The 19540-nt window shown below is 36.1% G+C and overlaps 2 protein-coding genes across 6 annotated transcripts in view; one reads left to right on the top strand and one right to left on the bottom strand.

Moving 5' to 3' along the window:
* The first annotated feature begins 1486 nt into the window (after positions 1-1486).
* GTPBP8 (GTP binding protein 8) overlaps positions 1487-19540 on the top strand; it is a 22638-nt gene continuing 4584 nt past the window's right edge. The window contains exons 1-6 of one of the 5 annotated variants that reach the window (XM_082460219.1): positions 7642-10380; positions 11953-12051; positions 13740-13870; positions 14877-14976; positions 17147-17265; positions 17455-19475. In XM_082460219.1, the coding sequence (XP_082316345.1) occupies positions 10045-10380; positions 11953-12051; positions 13740-13870; positions 14877-14976; positions 17147-17265; positions 17455-17575 (906 nt within the window). In that variant the 5' untranslated portion in view covers positions 7642-10044 and the 3' untranslated portion in view covers positions 17576-19475. Of the gene's footprint in view, positions 10381-11952; positions 12052-13739; positions 13871-14876; positions 14977-17146; positions 17266-17454; positions 19476-19540 lie in introns of those variants that run through there. The other 4 variants (XM_082460223.1, XM_082460222.1, XM_082460221.1 and 1 more) reach the window with 4 other exon arrangements.
* The window catches only part of RMP64 (ribonuclease MRP subunit p64), a 20960-nt gene continuing 18591 nt past the window's right edge, over positions 17172-19540 (bottom strand). The window contains exon 8 of the mRNA XM_082460195.1: positions 17172-17258. Within this exon, the coding sequence (XP_082316321.1) occupies positions 17226-17258 (33 nt within the window). The 3' untranslated portion in view covers positions 17172-17225. The remainder of the gene's footprint in view (positions 17259-19540) is intronic.

The following is a 19540-nucleotide window of genomic DNA, read 5'->3' as shown; positions in this document are numbered from 1 at the left end:
TTTAAACAGTAGCACAAAGTTATATAAAGTAAAAAATGAAACTATTCCTCCAAATGCTCCAATTTCTACCTGCCTTCCCATTCCCACTCTCCATTTGTGGTAGGCAGAACAATGTTTCCCCCAAACATGTCCATCCTAATCCTTAGAACCTGTGAATAGGTTTCTTATGGCAAAAAGGACATTGCTAATGTGATTAAGTTAAGGAGTTTAAAATGGGGAAATTATTTTGGATTATCTAGTTGCGTCCATTATAATCACAAAGACCCTTATAGGGGAAAGAGGGAAGGAAGCAACTCAGAGTCAGAGGGATGAAAGACGCTACATTGCTGGCTTTGAAGATGGAGAAAGGAGACAAGAGCCAAGGAAGGCAGGCTGCCTGTAGAACCTGGAAAAGGCAAAGAGGCAGATTCTCCTCTAGAGCGTCTAGAAGGAACACAGCCTTGCTGACACCTTGATTTTAGCCCAGTTAAAGGCATTTCAGATTTCTGACCTCCAGAACTGTAAGACAATAAATTTGTAAGACAAAAGTTGTTTTAAGCCATTAAACTGCTGTATTTTGTTACAGCAGCAACAGAAAATTAATACACTGTTTAACCAGTGTTATGCTTGTATAGTCTTCCACAATAGGTACAAAGGCCTGCTATGATTTTCTTTTATTATTCTTTCTCCTTTATCAGTCCACTCCTAATATTTGTTAGGCCCACATGAGAGTACAGATGGAGGCCCACATAGCACATGTCTAAATATTTTAAAGTTATAAGTCAAGCTAACAAATTGTTAAATAAAGTGTGTTTTATCCTCCTACCTTAACAAATAGAACTGCAAAGCAAAAAAGTTTTAAAATATAAACCTATGATTTGTATAAGGCCAAATGTTGGCAAAATATCAGAGATGGTCAAATTCAATTACTATTATGTAAGTCTGAGTCTTCTCTTGATGGTCTATCTATGTTTGAAAGAGTCATAAAACATATATAATTCATAAGCCATTGTGTAATTATGTCATAAATCCTTTTCTTGTTTCTATACAATTCAGTTTTCCTCCTCAGTAAACTGACCATTAATGTGCTTTGCCTAGCCTTTTCTCTTTCTACTTGAGTTAACTATAATTTTTGTTGATATATTGAAGTTCCTTATATTCAAGATGTTAATCACCTCAGCTACCTCCTGGCTCAGGCCCACCCCATCTGTCTGCTTCCAATAGTTTAAAAGAGGTTAAAAGGCTACATATTTTATTTTAAACTTTGTTTCAAAGACAGCATATAGAATTACCTAATGAATTTGAACGTTGCATTTTCATTGTGTTTGTTTTTGTTGTTTACCAATGTGAGAATCGTATCATTTTATGGGTTAAACTATTTATATTTATTATATTGCTGTGATATTAGATCATATTTCAGCCATCTTATTTCCAGTTATCTATTTACCATACTTTTAAAATTTACGCATCTTTTTCTAATACTCCCGTTAGAAGAATTCCATTTTCTTATTCTATTTTAAAAGATCTACATCCTGTTTTTATTCTTACAGTGGATAGCCCAACTTAATAAGATTCGGATTTATGCTTATTTTTTCTATAAAGTTTTAAAGTTTATCAATATCTAAAACTTCTTTCTACTATGAAGCCAAGACAAATACCCAAGCTCATGTTCATTTTCCTATGGTCTTGTGCACCTCCAGTACACACACACCTCATAATGATATCCTCTGTAAACAGGCTACTCAAAATATGGTCCCTGAACCAGCACTAGTCTACAAACTGTTTGATATCAGTTTTGATATTTTTAGAAAAAAGAACTTTGTGCCAGAGTCTAAATCATCTGTATTTCTAAGCACACAGTTTAGTCCAGCTTACTTTTTTTTTTTCCCTAACAAGATATTATCAAAAAAAAAAAAAAGGAAACGGTGTATTCATTTATATTCCTGCATATGCTTCTTGTCTCATCCAGATGGATAACAAACACTTCTTGGACTTGCACTTAGAGTAGCAGTGGTTTAGACTAGAGTTTTAGTTCTGGGTTGTTAGAATATGCTTTTGTGTGTCATTGCTTATTTAGTCAACAATAAAATATACTGAGCTTGATGTTCATTTTCTCCAGTGCTTTAGTAATGCTACTTTATTATTTTCTCGCATTCAGTGCTGCTACCCAGAAGATTTAATCTGACTCCTATTGCTTGGTAGTTGACCTGCATTTATCCTCTGGAAATTTTTAACATTTGCTTTTCGTACTTGGTGCTCTAAAATGTTAATTTAATATGACTAGGCATAAAGTTTCTTTCATCTATTCTGTTGTATGAGCCCTTTCAAACTGAGGTTTCACATCTCCCATTCTCGAAATTTTTTCAATAATTATTTTTTAAAATACTAACTTTTCTCCATTTATTTTACAGTGACTCCAATAATACTGATACTAACATTTCTTCTTCTACTCCCCACAACTCTTAATTTTTTTATGTTTCATTTTATTACCCGTCCCCAGCACTTTCCTAGACTGTTCTTTAACTTGATCATCCAGCTCACCATTTGTTTTGGCTGTATTCATTCTGCTATTCAATTATCAAGCCCATCCATTGAGATGTTTACTTCAACAATAATACATTCATATCCAGTATCTCCAATTGGTTCTTCTTTGAAGCTTCCTGTTTCATGTTTTTCATGTTCCCCCTTATCTCTCTGTGAATATTTACTGGTTTTATTTTAAATTCTTTGTCTACCAGATCTGTTCACTCTGATTACCTCTAGAATGATTTTTTTTTTACTTTTATCTTTTTTTTTTTTTGGCTTGTGGGTTTGTAATGTAAGTTCGTGAGCTCATATTATCATGGTAAAATCAGTTAGCTACATTGGCAAATAACAGATACAGATACAGGGTGAGAAGAGTGAATTAAGCCCTAGCTTGTAGTAGTTGGGCAGTAGAGGGGTACCCCACAGCATGAAGACCATCTTGCATTACATTCTGGGCTCAGCCACTCCTTCTATGCCCTCCACCCATGAGATCTGCCTATCAGGTAACTGCCTTGTACTTCTATCCAAGCATCCTTTCTAAAAGTAATCACAAAACATTCTTTGAAATGTATTGTCCAGCTCATGAAGGAGGGTGAGTAAGGAGGTTGGAGGGACTATTCCAGAACCTAACTGCACTCAACTGCAGCTAAATACCCCAGGATTCACTTAGTTACCCTAGGCTCTGCTGTTCATACCAATTCAACCATTAATGTTAACTGCACTGCTCTTAGGGTCTCCATACTTCATGACAGGTAGATGGCACAGCAATGTTGATTATAACCTCCTTCAGCATAAAGAGTTCTAGTTTTGCCATGTTTCACTCAAATGACTAGAGCAGGTTTGTCCCACCTTTCTCAAAAATCTCTAGAAAAGTCATTTGTATTTAGAGCAAAACCTGAAATATAGCTTTTCTACAAGCATATGATCTCACAACAAGTGCAGATAAGAAACTCCTCATTAAAAAAAATTTTTTTAACCTTTTAATCTATGTGCAGAAAAGAGTTAACATAGCAGGCCTGTGACTGCTATCCTTAAAAAGGCTTGCTTGCAAGATTGGCATCTGAGAACTTGATTAGGAAACGTCCCCTAAATGATAACAGTGGCTCAGTGGACCTAAACTGTTTGTACAAACAATGTGGTTTAGGCTGAACATCTGCTTTCCTTCTGTGAGTCTGGAATTTCAGTGACCACAGTCAGCCACACAAGCACTATGTGCTATATGACCAGCCCATGATAAAACACTGGAGTCCTAGGCTCAGGTGAATGTTACCAGTGGACATTTCACACGTGTCGTTATAGTTCACTGCTGGCAGAATTAAGTGTATCCTGTGCAACTCCCCTGGGAGACGACTCGTAGAAGCTTGTGACTGGTTTCCTCCAGACTTCACCTTGAGTGCCCTTCCCTTTACCAATTTTGCTTCGTATCCCTTCACTTGGATAAATCATAGCCATGAGTACACCCATATATTGAGTTCCGTGAGCCCACCTAGTGAATCACCAAATTTGGGGAGTAGTCTTGGGGACCACTGACACAATCTACCTGTGAGTGAGTTAAAGAACCTGAATCTATCTCAACATCTCTGCCTCTGGAATGTCATCTCATCTATTCAGGGTGCCAGAGAACACACCATTCACTTCCAGTAAGGCAATGAAGATATAAATTAGAGGCATACTATTGATAGAATGTAAACTTGCCCATCAAAATGATCTTGCCTAATAGGTAATAAGAATTAAAATGTTAATGAATTATCTGTGAGAACAGCAAAATGCTTTTTTCCAACAACAACAAAAATAAAAACTGAATAATATAAAAATACAAGTTGAAGAGAGTGCTAAAATATTTTAATAGCACTAGTATGGCAGAGAGAGCAAATATGCAGTTACAAGTGAGAACAACTGACTACATAAAACAACTGTTTTTCTCTTTATTGAGAAAAACAGCCTTGAAGGAAGTGAAGCTCTACACTCCTCCTCCTCCAAATCCAAATCATTCTAAGAACTCACCTCCTACACATGATCAAGGTCTGATATTTAATCTCCAGATCTTTCTAGAAATCTGTTAGTACAGTAGGCATAACCTTAAAAGAAGGCTCAAAAAGCTTCTCTGAAGGAAAAAAAAAATCTCTCTGTTAGAGATATTCTCTAAAGATACATTAATGAAATATAAACTGAAACTAAGTGATTGATGAGCTCCCAAAGAAGAGGATTATAAGAATTATGTCTCTGTTGTTTCTTGAATGATGGTCAAATAATAAATTTCAAGAATAACAATTTATAACCTAATTAGGAAATTAGGTGGACAAATCATACATCATGTTACATATGTGTGCCGTAAATTTGGGTCAACATGTTAGGTGATATGTAGTTTAATTTTTTAATCAGCTGTTGCACAGAAAAATTTAAAAAGTAAAATTAAATGCATTTTTAGTTTATAGCATTCACTCAGACAGTAGTTATTACAATTCAAGCAATTTAAGTTACATGTGGAAAGCTCTTCCATGTTACTCTCATTCATACGTGTCTTCCTAATACAAGACTTTGAGATCCAAATTAGATTGTAACCATGTTTTTCTGATTCCTGACACCCAGATCAACTCCTGGCATGGCACGCAATCAATAAACGTTAATTACTGTTGTTTAAAACAAGGGGGAAAGTATGGTAGGAAAAGGTCTTGTGTAAATTGGACACTGAGACCTAATCCATTACCTCTCTCTGCGTTTTCCTAGAATCTCTGCCCTTGCTTCTGTTAGAGCTTTCAAACCATTTCTAGCCTAGGATGAGAGTTAATCTATGTGTATTCTATGCTTGCTAACTCTCTGATGTCACCGATTCTGCCTACAATGTTTCCCTTCTTCATGTCTTTGATGGATTCTCTAAACTTAACACTTACAGGACTTGGACATAAATTGAGATCACTCTGAATTCTATAAAGGTTCGTTATAGAGACAGACATCACTGAAGGAATAACTGAGATGATCCTGTCCTAATGGTAAGATCCCACCCCTGTTCTACCTATGTTCCTTCCATTCTTATTAGATAAACATGACAGTATAACTATAGCATTTAGGTCAGATAGGTTTTAGCAATGAAAGCTGATTCTAAGGAGTGTGTATAAACTATGTAATACCTTTCCAAATCATATTAAAATAGTAAAATCTTGTTAACTTTGTGGTGAACTACCTCCTAAGCTGTCAAACAGAAGGTACTTTTTCTCAGAAGGATGACTATAAACACATCCTGAACTCTGCTAATTTTCATAACATAACCAGATTACTGACCTTTACCAAAGATCATGAATATCCACTGGATGAGGAAATATCCTGAGTGGAAGGAAGATTCTTAAGCCTCCTAAAGTCCAGCTGTTACATTAAGGCAGGGTAATAGTTTGGCCCTGCTTAACCTGCAGCCACAGGCAATCTAAGCCCTAAAGCTTTACCATGACTCCTCTATAATAGGGTTGAAATTTACATAGGACATTCCAGCTATCCTGCATGGTAGTCTGAGGGCTCTGAATTTACACAAGGAACCACACATCATCTTAAAATCTCTATTAAACAGGACTCTTGGCTGCCATCAAATCCAAGTCAAATCAGTTTCAGTAAACAAGGAGAGGAGCATACTGACTTGTGTGATTGGACAGCAGAGGGACAGAGAACATGATATTCAACACAGGTCATCAGGAGTCACGCCACCTCCCATCCCCACCTCTCAATACTGTTTTTCTTTCTGTGTTAGCTTCATTCCCTCTTAAATCCCCATAGGTATCCTTCATGTAGCAGTGAAGAATAGCCATCAGCCATCATGAGTGTTGGCCTCACATTCCAACATCATGACACAGGTTTAATGGTAGAGCCAGCTGCCTGTCCAACTTTAACATAATGACTGGCTTGGTTGCGATCACCTGCACATTACCCAAGTAATCGTTATTGTCATAATACACACAATGTATAACCAAATCCCACCTCCTGCGACCAGAAGAGTGGAGTTCTTTAATTGATGGGCCCATTAGAACCACATAGAGTGGATGTAGGAGCGTCCTCCCTACACAAGGGATGCCAACCAGCTAAAAATAACTTATGCATACATTCACTTCAAATGTCTATATCGAAGCCAAAGCTGGCTAGAGTCACTGCCAGCATCCATCTTTTTTACTCCATCCTGGCCACATTGGCCTCCTTGCTATTCTTCAAACAAGCCATACACACTCCTGTCTCTGAGCCTTCACACTTCCACCTGGAATACTTCTCCCAGATAATCATATGGTTACTCCCTCACTTCCTTAACATCTGCGCTCAAAAGTCACCTTATCAGTGAAGATCACACTAAAATGGCAACATTCCTATGTCTCTACACACATACACATCTAACCTCCCTACCCAGCTTTAGCTTTTTCCTAAGCATTTTTCATTATCTAATATACCCTTATTTTACTTACTGTCTCAAGACCATAACATATGAGAACAGAAACTTTTTTGTTTCATTTACTGTCTTATACCTCCAGCTCTTAGTACAGTGCCTAGCATGAATATTTGATGAATGAACAAATGGTGGAATTGACCAGGGGTGCCTTATCACTCTCAGTATGAGATAATGTACACTACAGTATTATACAGGAAGGAGTACAGAACAGTACAGTCCATGAATACAGTCCTCATTTATCAGCCTCCCTGGGGTACCACAGCTTAGCGAGTATGTCTTGACCTCAGTGCTGTGGAACTAAACAAAGTGTGGGTTTTCCACAGTTCTCTGGGAGGAGTGCTAAGATGCCCTTAGATCAATTCAAGCCCTATCTCACATCCTTGTTATGTCTATGGAATCTGCATGACTAAGTAGCTGCTTGGTTTCCTAATTCACACTCCTTTTTCCCACTAGGACTTAAATCCTATTCTGAATGGTATCCCTGACACCCTGCCTATCCGGGAGGATCCTGACTCCCAATCCAAAACCGTTAGCTAGGGTACTACTTCATGCAGACAGACCACCTGGAACCGAGATACTGCCCACAGTCAGAGGCAGAATATTGCCAGAAAACAGGTAATACTATTACAACATTCATCCACCAGACTGGATTCCCTTCAGTACTGATTTGGCCTGATTTTCCTGGACTTTGACAATTCCCTGTGTACCCTATGATTTCCATTGCAGCTCCACACGGAGATATTTCCCCTACACTAATTCCTCCGGTTTCTAGCTTTTTCCCTCTGACTAGCGGGCCTCACAGCTATGAATGCCTCATGCAGGATTACAAAACGAGTACTGTTATGTCTATTAATCCCTGAACACCTCTCAAACCCTTGTAAGAATTGGCAAAAGTCCTTCATGCTCGGGTTTATGTCCACACCTGGGACCCCAAAGTTAGAAATGAAATGGCACATATGAAAGCACTTTCAAAGTTCAGAGTTGTCTGCAAATGTACCCACATACACATTCAGTGAAGAAAAGATAGACTATTTAATAAATATTGTTGAGACAAATGGCTAACCATTTGGAAAAAAATAAAGCTGAATTCCTAGCAGACTCTTTTCATTATAACAAATTGCAATTATATTAAATATTTAACTGTAAAAAAAATTAAACTACTAGAAGAAAAGAGAGGTTCATTTGTTTATAATCTTAGAAAATTTTTCTAAACATAACATAAAGCTTAGAATACATAAGAGACTGTTCAGCTTAGCCACCTACAAATTAAAAATCTGTACAATCAAAAGTACTATTAGAAAGTCAAAAGTAAACAAGTTGGGAAAAATATTTTTAAAACATGACAGACAAGAGATCAACATTCTCAATAACGAAACAGTTATTACAAATCAAATTTTTTAAAGTGAATAACCTAATAGAAAACATGATGTTTACAACAAATAAATACAAATGACCAAACAAAATCTCAAAATATGTTTATCCTCTTTAATAATCAGGAAAATATTAACTAAAACAAAAAATAATTTTTTTTATTTTTTCATCTATGTATGGCAATATTATATAACATTATAATACCCTACTTTTATAATGCCTGTTTTGATGCTAGAATACTCTGTTATTAGGGAGTAATTTGTTGCAATTTCTTTAGATGATTTTTCTACAGAAATATGAAAAATAAAAGTGCACACACCTTATGCACCTATCAAGTCCTCTTCTAGGAATTTATGCTACTTCCACAAGTGTACAAAGATATCTATTCTTGAGTGCTCACTGTAGCATTGTAATAACAAAACCTAATTAGTGATCAATAAGACACTGGAGAAATAAACGGAATAATATGCCTCCATTAAAAACAATCATGTAGGAAAATGTCACTATGACAATGTGAAAACCACATGTGAACAATGATAACAAGAGAAGAGGCCACCCTCTCATATCTAACTAGTGCTTGGAGTGAATGAGGACTTTGTGTTTTTATGGTAGTTTAGGGTTAGTTTGTTTTTTGTAAAAAAAAAAAAAATCATGTAGGTCGGTACGTATTGATATAAAGACTTCCAAATATATTGTTTAAAAAATTTTAAAGGCTTTAGAACAGTATTTTGAGTTAAAATACATACATGGTACTATATATATCCAAAATGTCTGGATGTTTACAATGAAGTGTTTTCTTTGGAGGAGTGAGACTAGGGGAAGGAGGAAAGCCTCAAAGCCTAATGCAAAGATCAACAAAAAATTAGACGGCCGGCAGGTCAGGCTACTCTCCAAGTCGTTGGTCCTGTTCATTAACTTTTGTGTAACACTAATTCAAGAATTGCCCTTATTAGTCACTGAACAACCTGGGGAATCGCTCAAAAGACCGTGCGTTAACATTGGTATGCTGTTTGCTGCTAAGGTTTTAGAAGACCAATCGTCTTTTAAGCAGTAATATCTTACAGATACTCATTTTATCATGATCCCTGTATCTCCCATTCCAGCAGTGATCGGTTAGAACTGCTTTGAAAAGAAACTTTTGAAATAAGATGTCATTACGTAACTTCAATGAAACAACTCGAACACCTGTGCAAACTGTTTTTTTCTTTTATTCTGTAAGAAATCTCTAAAATTTAATGACATTTCCTGCAACTATAGAGAAGGCTGAATGAAATATGAACAGGCGCTTTTTCAACTACATTTCTCACCAGCCCTTTTCATTTTTGCGAAAGTGTTTTTCCTAGTGATTTGTACAACGTCAACGTCCGTGAGACAACCAGAAACTGTGAAGAGCAAACCGGCCTGAAATCCACCAGAGCTTCACACGTTTTCTTCTTAATTTGAGCCTCAAGGCTCACACAGCCAGATATGTCTCTTCACCTCTGAAAATCGTTAAACAGCCTCCCCACAGCGACATACAAGTCAAAGGCACAGGTGTCAGGGCCAGAGTGTGAAAGGCACCCAGCGAACTCTTTTCCCCCTGAGAAGCAACACCTGCCTCCGGCTCTCTGTACGCGAAGAGCTTAAGCGGGAACCAGCGAGGCCAGCGGAGACTACAATTCCCGGCAGGCGTAACGGGAGCGGGGTCACGCACGCGCAGTTCAGACCTTCGGAACGAAAGCCCGAGGCGGGGCTTCTAGGAGAGGAAAATGGCAGCACGCCGGTTGCGGCTTGACGTGGGCCGGCTGTTTGCGGTGGGGGCAGAGCTGGGGAGCGGAAGACGAGGTTACTGCACGTCCCAGGCCTTCGCGGAGGTTCTACGGCTGCCCAGCAAGCAACTGACGAAGCTTGTGTTCCCACTGCAAGAACTCGAGCGGCATTTCGTCCCGGGCTCGAGGCCCGACCTTCACCTGAAGATCTTCGACCCGAGCCTGGATGACATCGCGAGGGCGGAGAGCGTCTTCACGGCCTCCTCGCGGAACCGCATCGAGTACCTCAGCTCCGCCGTGCGTCTCGACCACGCCCCGGACCTCCGCCGTCCTGAGGTGAGAACGGCAGCCGGATGCGGGTGCTGAGGACTTGGGCTGGGATTTTGCTGTCATCTCTTTCTTGTCAGCAAACCGGAGAGATTTACTAACTTTCTGTGGACGCATATCATTATTATAACAAAGTAAGCAGATATAGTTTTAATTATTTTGATAGTGAATATAAAGCACTTTAAAAGGCGTTTAAAAAATTAACTATCTTTTTTCTAATTAATTGCAGTAGAGAATATATGCCGAGACAAATTAGACAAAGTGAAGAATATGAAAAGTATAGTAGTTTCACAAATGAAGTGATTCTTAATCAGTACGTAATTTTCACCCAATCTAAATTTCCTATTGTGGCAAAAAAAAATTTATATATAGATGGCAATAATGTATAAGATTTTTTAAAACAACTTAAGTGAAGTTCAGTGAGTGTGCATTTTATTCATGTCCTGCAGTTTACTATTTTGTTCTGTCTGTTAAATGAAGGCTCTGACCTCCTTACATACTTGTGATAACGGTACCACTGCACTGAAACTTTTCTGCTAATATATTTAGAACTGCTGTAATAATTTAAGAGTACATAAATCACTTAATGATTTTGAGATAGCATCGATTTTCAATTTTCTAAATTACTGGACTTTTTGTGTAATTGGCTTTTTAATTCAGTTTTATTATCGGTATATTATCATTGGATTTAATCTGGGAGAGCATTTGAAATTTTTGCAGGACCCAAATCAATTCATTCTGAAGGACTGACCCCAGTTTTGCAAAATATGTAGCATTGCTGGCCCCTGCCCACTAAATGCCACCCAATCCTATTGATAACCAAAAATGCGCTTACAAATTTCTAAAACACCCCAGGGGGCGGTACCGCCCTCATTTAGAAGCACTGATTGGAAATGTACTCTCTTCAATACTGTATTAAAAAGACGAGCCATGTGTATTAATGGTTAATATTAGGAATATTTTGTTGCTTTCTACATTCAGACTAAAGGAGAAAAGCTTAATTGGAACAAGAACGGTCAAGAGAAAGGAGTAATTATAATGGTGTTGTGGTGTACTTTGAGAGTTTGTGGGGAAATGGGGTTCCAAATGTAGAGCCAGTTTTGTTGAAACGCGTCTAGTTTTTAACTTCAAAAAAGCTTTGTAAATATGGAATTCTTAATAAATGTTGCAGATATTCTTGAGTGGCATAGTGTAATTAAAAGCACAGGTTCTGGATGTAGATGCCCTGAGTTCAGATTCCAGTTTCTTCACTTTCTGGCTTTATAATTTTGGGCCAGTTTTTTAACCTGTCTCTGCCTCTAGTTTTATCACCTGTAAAATGAGGATACGAATATTTTCAGTCTCATAGAGATATTGTAAAAAGTAAATAAGAAAATATGTTAAGTGCTTTTAAAACAGTACCTGCCACATTGAAATCATTTAGTAGATAGTAGCTATTAGAATTTGAGGTTTGACTAACCATAAGCCACTTTTTATGGTTAGGCAAGACTGAGTAGTATTCACAGATTTTTGCAGCTAATACATTATATAGTAATATATATATAAACTAGTACTCAATTATCTTCTTTTTGCTTGTATAAGGTGTGTTTTATAGGCAGAAGCAATGTTGGAAAATCCTCTCTAATAAAGGCTTTATTTTCACTTGCCCCAGAGGTTGAAGTTAGAGTCTCCAAAAAACCGGTATGTTAAAATTTAAAATATATCTAACTATCTCTGAATTGACTAAGATGAATAATAAATGTTGGGGGGGGGTAGAAGAAACCGTCATTGCCATGTTCCTAGAAAAGTGATTTCTTTCACACAAGTACTAATGTAAGACATTTCATTAATGCCTGTGTATTTCTCTGAAGAAAAGAAAGTGTATCTGGAGTTATTTTAGTAGTCTTGCCAGTATCTTGGGGAAATCTTCCTTAGTCCAGTCTTTTCCAAAGAGTTGTTCTAGTGTCATTCTATATTTGCTTCTTTGAGAATGATCATCTACTTCTACTTTGATTTTAAAGAAAACAGCTTTAAAATGTATTATTTTTTCCTCCTGTAATCTTTTATGCCTTGCTAACTCATATATGTACACCCATCAGGCACTTCCCAGTTTACCCAGGGCCAAATTAGGTGCCTAATATCCCAGCCAGCCTGCTGTACTAGCTTTCTGTCATTTTCTAATTTCCTCTGCTTCCTTCTCAATAATGCAGACTCTACCAGTATTTAAGATATCCTCTCCTCAAAACTCACCTCAGTTCCCCTCACCTTATTATCTATTCTTGGCAAAATGTTCGCACCAACCCAATGCTCACTGCCCCTGTTTCCTTGCATTGGAACCCTTCCCTGAGGCTTCACTGGTCTTCTCTTGCTCTGCAGTTCTTCCTATGGTTGATTCCCTGATACCATCCCTGCCAATTGTAGTCATTTGTTAACCCTCCTAGCCTTACTCCCTCCTGCCCTGCCTCGCCAAATACCCCAGCTAAACTCTCACTTCTAGGTAGGGTTGTTCCCTTTCTGCTGTGAGAGGACAATGGAAGAAATGTATTCTTGACATTCCTAATCTGTAATTCTAAAATTATTTTCCTGTAGGTAGACACAAAAGCTGCCTGGCAACCTAAGCATCATTTATAAAATCTTTCCTCTGAAAATATTTCTTCTAAGTTCTAAACAATTGACTTTTAAAGTTATTTGTGTTAATCTTTCCTTTTCTGATTAATAATGTCCATGGACACGAAACCATATGAATAAACCACTTTTTTTTATCATCTTTACATCAGTTTTAGTTGCACATTTTACAGTTGTACATGCTTTTTAAAAAATGCTTAATGAAAGCACTAAACCCATCTAATAAAACATGCAAAACATCTTGATTTTAGGAAAGTTATAGTCTAGGCATAATAAACTATCAGGCTTTGCATCTAGGTGTTAGGCAAACTTGTATGACTGATAGTAAGCATTTAATTTAACCTATCTGTGCCATAATTCATTCCTCTTTAAAGTGGAGTTATATTGTTCATCAGAGAATATTGACTAATGCAGTCGTACTATTTAGAACAGTATAACTTTTTCACTGAGAGGGAGCTAATGAAATAGGAAAGACTCGAAAATATTTTGCCTACGTTATTTCTAATATGGAATCTAAAGTTCTTAAATTGTATAGATTCTCTTTAAAAAATGAATTGGAGGGAAGAAGTAGTATCATCTAAGCTTATCTCCAGCCACTTGTCTTCTGTCTTCTTTTCCTGTATCATCATCAGCATAGGGTTATATACAGAATACTTTTATGTTTTTAATAAGTAATTGTTAATTGAACAGAAAATATTTTGAGTCATGAAATATATAAAGGACATATTTTAAGAAAGCTTTTATTTTTCCATTTACTTTATCAGGGCCACACAAAGAAAATGAATTTTTTCAAAGTTGGAAAATATTTTACATTGGTGGACATGCCAGGTTATGGCTATAGAGCACCTGAAGATTTTGTTGACATGGTAGAAACCTATCTAAAAGAACGAAAGAAGTAAGAAAAACATTTTTCTTATAATTGTTATGTTGAATCCCCAAACGTTCTCATGACTAGGACATTCTACACATGATGAACACTTCAGTTTTATCAAATGACTTTTTTAGAAAGTCCACTTTATTCTCATAATATTCTACAATACAGTATTTAGGAGCAAGGTATATACTGCCTGCTTAGTATTTTCCTGTAAGTTAGCTTAAACTTAAATTCAGTTGTTTTCCTAAATTGAGACTATCAATAGTAATTCAGCAGACTTTATTAATTTTTTTATACCAAACTCTAAGCTGGCTGTTTTTAAAAATGAAAATTGTTGGTTAATGTGGTAGTTACCAGATTTAAATAAACTTCAGTAAATTATGATTATCCTTAAAATACTTCTGACATCACAGCCTCTGTAAATACTACCTTTTTTTGTCACCATAGGTAGTCAAGTAGCAGGTCTATGTTTCAAGCATTGCACAATATATAGAAAAATTAATGTTAACCTTTTGAAACAAGGTACAAGTTTACAAGTACCTTGCTTGTTGTAGCTTTACATAGAAACTAAGATAAAATACTTGCAAAAGAAAATACAAAATATAACGTGTTTGGTTTCTGTTATCTGTTAGTCTTAAAGTAATATTTGAAAATTTAGACATTTTTATGGTAACTTATAGTTAATTGGGTTCCTGTTTCTTTCTGCCACTAGAGTTCAAGCTCTTAGAGGAAGGGGCTCATTCATCTTTGTATCCAGTTCTAGGCAGAATATCTTATGTCCAATATATGCTATTGAAATAAATTAATATTAATGAATTTAGTTACTGAATGTAAACAACATTGAGACCTGTTGGACTGTAGGATGGACTTCACAGTGAATTGAGAATTCATTTTGCTTAAAGAAATTTTTAAATTTTGAACTGATAATTATTCAAAGTAAAATTTCTTAGTATAGTGAAGGTTGGGGGGAAGAAATGAATGAGTATATTTTATATTGCTGTTAATCTTCTTTTCTGCATTCTTATAGTTTGATGAGAACATTTTTGTTAGTGGATAGTGTTGTTGGAATTCAAAAAACTGACAACATTGCCATAGAAATGTGTGAAGAATTTGCATTACCTTATGTGGTAGGTATTTCTTTTGAATCATAGTTGCAATTAGAAATACAAGTTCCCTCTGTGTCTGTGTGTGTGTGTGCATGTGCACATGTGTACATCTTTTTAATGAAAGAGTAGGTCTTGCCTCCTCAAAAGATAAAGGAGTACCTTTTAAACAATCTTTTCAATTATCAGCCATTAATATTAAAATAAGTTCTGTGGTACTTTTATTCCCTTTTCCTTCTCCTAGCTTTTAAGTTTTCAAAATTATAGTCAAAGTAAAAGTTTTCTAAACTGTTCATTTAGTGTTCCTAAGTGCTTTTCTTTGTTTTTTTGGTTTTTTTAAAATGACAATATAAATATTTGCTAAGACTCATTAGTAGCTCCTTAACAGCAGCTTGGCAGATAGTACTTATCAGAATGTAAACAAAACTGCAACTGAAAAATTTGCGAAACTAATCTGGAATTTAAGAACATCACAAGAATATAGTAGGCTCCAGCACACATAAGTAGGATGTTTATATTCTTAAGGAAAACAAAATTTCTTATGAGAATATCTTACCAGTTGTTACTGTTGTTTACCCTAGAATAGAATACAGATTGGTAGGTTGGTATCCACATTTATTTTGCTTTGTAGGTTTTCCAGATAAAATGGCAGTCTGAAAGTTCCTCTCTAAGGAAAAGAGCCCACTGACTATAATTTGGTTTCAAAACAATGTCTGAAAACCACTAAAATGTAGTGGTTTTGGAGTTTAATGCAAATCAAACCATGTTACCAGTCAGAAACTTTTTTGTATTCTTGGGGTTACGGAATTCTTGGGGTTTGCAAAGGCCCTGTGAAACATTAGAGATAATTTATGGTTATGAGGAGCCAAAGGATTGATAAACATAGTCTATGTAGTAAAAAAAAAAAAAAAAAAGCCCAAATATTGCCCAACCGGTTATATTAAGTGATAGTGATAGTATTCCTAATTTGATATCATAGATACCATTTTGTGGAATCATATATTTTTCTCAGTTTTAACTTTAAGGAAATATTAACCTTTCTTCTTTGGAAAAGAAGTTGTGATAGAGGAATTATGTCTCCTTTTAAATATCAGCATATTTGCTTTTATGAAAAAAGACTTTCACTTTCTGCTTCTCACTCCTTCTGCCATTAATATTTTTTTAATTGAAGTATAGTTGATTTACAATCATTAATTTTTTTATAACTGAAAAGCATAAATGATTAGTCAGGAAATTTAATTTTATAGAAATTCCCTAGGAAAACCTCTGACAGATACATCAGGCTTTTACTTTTTAATTGATTTTGTAATCATCCATGCATTGACCTTCCTCTAGTATGTATTGATAATTGTCTTTGAGTAAGTAAATTATTCAAAGTATTTACTGTTGAACCTAGTAGAATCTAGGCTTACTTGGAATATAACTATATATTGATATAGCTTGGAATATAACTATAGTGGCTACAACCTACAAATAGCCTGATGTCTAATTTTTCCTTTAAAGTTTACATATAAGGCAGAACAATTATGTAGTTCAAAAATGATTATAAGTTGGAGGTTTTATATGGATCAACCTAATAATATTCACTTCTGTATCTTAGACCACAAGATATATAGTGATCGTATGAAACATTTGGCATATGGCAATTGCAAATATGGCTCCAGGGTGCTTTTCACTGGTCTTGAATCCAAGATATTATGGCCCTGTGTAGTTAAAGCATCGGAAACAGCAAACTTATACAGTGTATGCTTCATATATTGCATACATTAACTCATTTAATCTTCTCAGCAACTCCTTTAGGAGGTATTGCTTTTATTTTATAGATGAAGAAACAAGTACAGAGAGATTAAGAAACTTGCATAGGTCACCTAGTTGTTATTGAAATTTGTAACTAATGTATAAAACTGTATATTAAGAAATAACAGTTGACCCTTGAACAGTGTGGGAGTTAGGGGCGCTAACCCTGCTTGCAGTCACAAATCCAAGTGTAACTTACAGTCAACCCTCCCTATTCGGGGTTCCTCCATATTGGCAGTTCCACATCTGTGGATTTAATCAACCACAGATCGTGTAATATTGTAGTATTTATTATTGAAAAAATCTGCATATAAGTGGACCTTTGCAATTCAAGCGCATGTTGTTCAAGGGTCACCTGTACTTTATTTCTAATGCTTAAATATTTGTTTTCCTACAGATGGTATTGACAAAAATTGACAAATCTTCCAAGGGACATCTTTTAAAACAAGTCCTTCAGATCCAGAAATTTGTTGACACTAAAACACAAGGATGTTTTCCTCAGTTGTTTCCTGTAAGGTAAGAGTTGAATTGTCTTTATGTACTAACATATAACTTTATGTACTAACAACCTTTAGTATTAAATCAGTGTAGCTGAGGTATCACTTAAAATTAGAGGAGTTTGGAAGACTATGCACCATAATTTATTGGTACAACCCATCAACACTTTCATTTTTTTCTTCCCTCTATTCTTTCTTTTTTCTGCAGATTCTTGCTGAATCTTCCCTGTAGTATCTTCATGATCTTTCTACCTCAGCCTATTTCAACCCTAGACCACAGTAGAAGTGAAAACGTTTTACTTTTTAAATCACCTAAACAACAGCCATAATAAAGATACTACCATCTCCTTCTCAATTCTAAAGAAAAACAACTCATCTTTATGGTAGAAAGCTCATTCAGGCTGTGAAGGATAAGAATTTTCCTTTTAAAGGACGATGTGCAAAGAAGAAATGCTTCGTATAAGTTAGAATTAAGCATCAGTAGCAGACAGGATGGTTATTTCCTGAGCAGCAATTTTTGAGATATTAGATGTGGTTTAGCAATGAAACATGAGTTTGTCTTTTCAGTGTACAGTTTGGGTACAGTAAGTAACCTATATACTAGCAAAAATTCAGTGCCATTTCCCTGTGATTTTCTGACTCTAACTTCTTTGAGGCACTATGATAGTTTCTATGAGAAAATAATGAAACCAAGTAGCACTTAGTTGTATATGAAACTGTCCTCTAAGCAGTCATTCTTCTTCCTACAAATTCAGATCACAATTAAATTGTTTGTAATTATGAACATGCCAGTCTAAATCCATCTTCATTCTTTCCTACAAAATGCTTTTCCCCCTTGTCTTACATTCAAGTATTTATCCTGTTCATTTGTCTGTGTCCCATATATACAGTGGAATCTCCTAGGGGCAGGAATGAAATCCTAATTCTTCTTAGAGCCCTGAGCATTGTCATAGAAATATATCTGTTTCTTTTAAACATTTAATAAGAAGGAAGTGAGACTTCATCTAAAAAGGCAAAACACACATAAGATGGGCAAATTATGGCCTAACAGCAGCATTTATTGAAAAAAAATGTTTTAGTTGACTGTAAGCTGAGTTTAATAGTATAATGGGACTGGGGAAAAATTGACAATGTTTTCTTGAGCTACATTAGTAGAATTATAGTGTTCAAAACAAGGGAATGATCAAACAGTAGTCTCACACTGCTATAAGCTGTACGCTACCAGATCAATTGAGCTAGATTGTGGCTTGACATTAAGAACAACTAGAGCTATCTGAAAACAGATGGTCTTGGGGGAGGTTATGTCACTAGATCATTCAAAACACTTAATTGATCCACAAAGTAAGCATCCCTGTTTCACAGATACGATTACAAGTCAGAGAAGTGAAGTAAGTTACAGAGAGGTATTTGCTGAAATAGAAAGAGCATGAAAAAAAAAAAGCATGGACCTCACGGTCAGACAGCCATGGTTTTGCATGGTTCCTCTACTTCTTGGCAGTAGCTTTTAAGCAACTTATTTCATTTTCTGAGTAAAAAAATATGACAGTTAGAAGGATTAAATAAAATGCATTGTGACTGATGGACACACATCAGCCACATAATAAATGTTAGTTTCTTTCCTTCCCAAAGGTCAGTCAGTCAGTGAATGGCAGGGTTAGGCCAACAACCCAAACTATCAGATTCTCAGTACTTTTTAGAGGCATACCCTTCTTTAGATGTGCCAGCATTTTCTGCTGCATGACCTTGGAATCACTGTGCCACTGTATCACTAAGTGACTGAGGCACTGCAGAAGCCACACAGCACTCAAAGTCTTAAGAATTGAGACACACGCAGGAGGCTGCTGGCTTTCAAGAACTTCAACATTCACCATACCACAGTGACAACATACAGGACGTTGTCAGGTTGTACTCTGTAGTTCTCAAAACCCAATTCAGAAAGTAGAGTTGTTTATACTGCTTGCTTTTATTTGCTTGACCAAGTCCCAGTACATCCCTCCAAAAGAGAATTTGGCCTACTCACAGAATAATTATTATAAAGTAAGTCAGGTTTTATTTCCTTGTCTTCCTGTATGATCTTGGTAGGAGAAAGGTGGAAGTGTGGGTAGACATGTAGTCCAACAGGGTTTGGCCTTTAAGCCTGTTGGCAAAAGTTAAGTGCTAACCTTCATGTCTGAACTCTGCCCCAGCTGAGAAGAGAAATAAAATTGGTGAAAGACCCCTAAAGATTGATGCTGGGATCAGTCTGTTTTTATAAATGGTATGGAAGAAATATATAAGTAGGCACAATATAATTG

Source organism: Balaenoptera physalus, assembly GCF_965194825.1.
Source record: "Balaenoptera physalus genome assembly, chromosome: 4".
In the NCBI taxonomy this organism is placed as follows: Eukaryota; Metazoa; Chordata; class Mammalia; order Artiodactyla; family Balaenopteridae; genus Balaenoptera; species Balaenoptera physalus.
The sequence above is the reverse complement of the archived record's forward strand: the minus strand, read 5'-3'. Positions and strand labels throughout refer to the sequence as shown.